The 3316-nt window shown below is 44.0% G+C and overlaps 1 protein-coding gene across 1 annotated transcript in view; it reads left to right on the top strand.

The window, feature by feature from the left end:
• Positions 1–824: 824 nt before the first annotated feature.
• Positions 825–3316, top strand: part of LOC128704301 (ubiquitin-conjugating enzyme E2 J1-like) — a 6974-nt gene continuing 4482 nt past the window's right edge. The window contains exon 1 of the mRNA XM_053799445.2: positions 825–988. Coding sequence (XP_053655420.2) covers positions 958–988 — 31 coding nt within the window. The 5' untranslated portion in view covers positions 825–957. The remainder of the gene's footprint in view (positions 989–3316) is intronic.

The following is a 3316-nucleotide window of genomic DNA, read 5'->3' as shown; positions in this document are numbered from 1 at the left end:
GACAACCCTGGACTCTGGTATTAACAAGAGACAGACAGCCCTGGACTCTGGTATTAACAAGAGACAGACAGCCCTGGACTCTGGTATTAACAAGAGACAGACAGCCCTGGACTCTGGTATTAACAAGAGACAGACAGCCCTGGACTCTGGTATTAACAAGAGACAGACAACCCTGGACTCGGGTATTAACATGAAACACGACAACCCTGGACTCTAACATTAACACGAAACAGAGTACACTATCAGAGGTGATAACAGTAACATACGTGGCACTCGTATACTACTGGAGAAGGAACAGTGCCTCGATAGTGCCTCGACAGTGCCTCAACAGTGCCTCGTCAGTGCCTCAACAAAACTGTCTTCACCTGACACTATGAAACAGTTTTAATACGATAATTAAATAAATAAATTTAAGATGCGAACCTTACGATAAATAATTGTTATAATTTCAGTGTAGATAATTGTCTATATAGAGTAGCAATGATCTCTGCTACAAGGCTCTTATTTTATTCTAGTCTGGAGGATTTTAATAATATTTGAGTACTGATAAATTCATTTATAAATTGAATCACAAGTGTAGTTATAAAACAGGAAAATATATATATAGTTCTGAGATAAGTAAAAATAATATTGATCAAGATGACTACAAAGGCAACTTCGCAAGGGGGCGGGGATATTTTTTTAGCGAGATAGTATTTAATGTAGCAGCTTCTGGTAGAAGAGATCAGTGAGAGGTGAGAGAAGGAAGTAGTGAGTGAGGTAATAGAAGTGAGGAAGGTGAAGGAGGGAGGTAGATATCAAAGTGAGGGTGACATCTAAGTAGATATTGAGACGCCGCTGGTAAACAATGGCAGCATCAGCTGACGTGTGGTAATGTACTCTTATATTCCTCTCTGAAAACCTCTCATTACCTCCTACCCGTGGCCTCCTTCTGTGCCTACTGCTGCTGACCTCATCATGGAGTCTTCCTATAACTCCCGCTGCCCAGGTAACTAACAATTTACAGGTAAAAACTGCCATTTCTCCACCTCCCCCCCCCCTCACTGATGACGTCCGAGTCCGCTTCAGTAAATTTGTATCTTAAGTTTATTCAGGTATACACAAATACAGTTACAAAAATTATCATACATAGCAGCATATGTGTACAGAACCTGAGATAACACAAAAAAGTCAGTGACTTATTTTCATGTATATATGTATCTTTGTATATGTGTATCTATGTATTTATTTATTAACACACTGGCCGATTCCCACCAAGGCAGGGTGGCCCGAAAAAGAAAAACTTTCACCATCATTCACTCCATCACTGTCTTGCCAGAAGGGTGCTTTACACTACAGTTTTTAAACTGCAACATTAACACCCCTCCTTCAGAGTGCAGGCACTGTACTTCCCATCTCCAGGACTCAAGTCCGGCCTGCCGGTTTCCCTGAACCCCTTCATAAATGTTACTTTGCTCACACTCCAACAGCACGTCAAGTATTAAAAACCATTTGTCTCCATTCACTCCTATCAAACACGCTCACGCATGCCTGCTGGAAGTCCAAGCCCCTCGCACACAAAACCTCCTTTACCCCCTCTCTCCAACCTTTCCTAGGCTGACCCCTACCCCGTCTTCCTTCCACTACAGACTGATACACTCTTGAAGTCATTCTGTTTCGCTCCATTCTCTCTACATGTCCGAACCACCTCAACAACCCTTCCTCAGCCCTCTGGACAACAGTTTTGGTAATCCCGCACCTCCTCCTAACTTCCAAACTACGAATTCTCTGCATTATATTCACACCACACATTGCCCTCAGACATGACATCTCCACTGCCTCCAGCCTTCTCCTCGCTGCAACATTCATCAACCATGCTTCACACCCATATAAGAGCATTGGTAAAACTATATTCTCATACATTCCCCTCTTTGCTTCCAAGGGCAAAGTTCTTTGTCTCCACAGACTCCTAAGTGCACTGCTCACCCTTTAATAGAAATATGTCAAAATAATTAAGCAATAAGCTATTTCCAAAACCACAAAGGAAATAAGTTACATTTTTTGTTATTCTAACGGTAATTTACGCATATATTACTAGGTATGATAATTGTACTTATGTGTACAGTACCTGGAGTTTACCTGGAGAGAGTTCCGGGGGTCAACGCCCCCGCGGCCCGGTCTGAGACCAGGCCTCCTGGTGGATCAGAGCCTGATCAACCAGGCTGTTGCTGCTGGCTGCACGCAAACCAACATACGAGCCACAGCCCGGCTGATCCGGAACTGACTTTAGGTGCTTGTCCAGTGCCAGCTTGAAGACTGCCAGGGGTCTGTTGGTAATCCCCCTTATGTGTGCTGGGAGGCAGTTGAACAGTCTCGGGCCCCTGACACTTATTGTATGGTCTCTTAACGTGCTAGTGACACCCCTGCTTTTCATTGGGGGGATGGTGCATCGTCTGCCAAGTCTTTTGCTTTCGTAGTGGGTGACTTTCGTGTGCAAGTTCGGTACTAGTCCCTCTAGGATTTTCCAGGTGTATATAATCATGTATCTCTCCCTCCTGCGTTCCAGGGAATACAGGTTTAGGAACCTCAAGCGCTCCCAATAATTGAGGTGTTTTATCTCCGTTATGCGCGCCGTGAAAGTTCTCTGTACATTTTCTAGGTCGGCAATTTCACCTGCCTTGAAAGGTGCTGTTAGTGTGCAGCAATATTCCAGCCTAGATAGAACAAGTGACCTGAAGAGTGTCATCATGGGCTTGGCCTCCCTAGTTTTGAAGGTTCTCATTATCCATCCTGTCATTTTTCTAGCAGATGCGATTGATACAATGTTATGGTCCTTGAAGGTGAGATCCTCCGACATGATCACTCCCAGGTCTTTGACGTTGGTGTTTCGCTCTATTTTGTGGCCAGAATTTGTTTTGTACTCTGATGAAGATTTAATTTCCTCATGTTTACCATATCTGAGTAATTGAAATTTCTCATCGTTGAACTTCATATTGTTTTCTGCAGCCCACTGAAAGATTTGGTTGATGTCTGCCTGGAGCTTTGCAGTGTCTGCAATGGAAGACACTGTCATGCAGATTCGGGTGTCATCTGCAAAGGAAGACACGGTGCTGTGGCTGACATCCTTGTCTATGTCGGATATAAGGATGAGGAACAAGATGGGAGCGAGTACTGTGCCTTGTGGAACAGAGCTTTTCACCGTAGCTGCCTCGGACTTTACTCTGTTGACGACTACTCTCTGTGTTCTGTTAGTGAGGAAATTATAGATCCATCGACCGACTTTTCCTGTTATTCCTTTAGCACGCATTTTGTGCGCTATTACGCCATGGTCACACTT

This window comes from Cherax quadricarinatus, chromosome 84 (genome assembly GCF_038502225.1).
Source record: "Cherax quadricarinatus isolate ZL_2023a chromosome 84, ASM3850222v1, whole genome shotgun sequence".
NCBI classification, from domain to species: Eukaryota; Metazoa; Arthropoda; class Malacostraca; order Decapoda; family Parastacidae; genus Cherax; species Cherax quadricarinatus.
The sequence above is the reverse complement of the archived record's forward strand: the minus strand, read 5'-3'. Positions and strand labels throughout refer to the sequence as shown.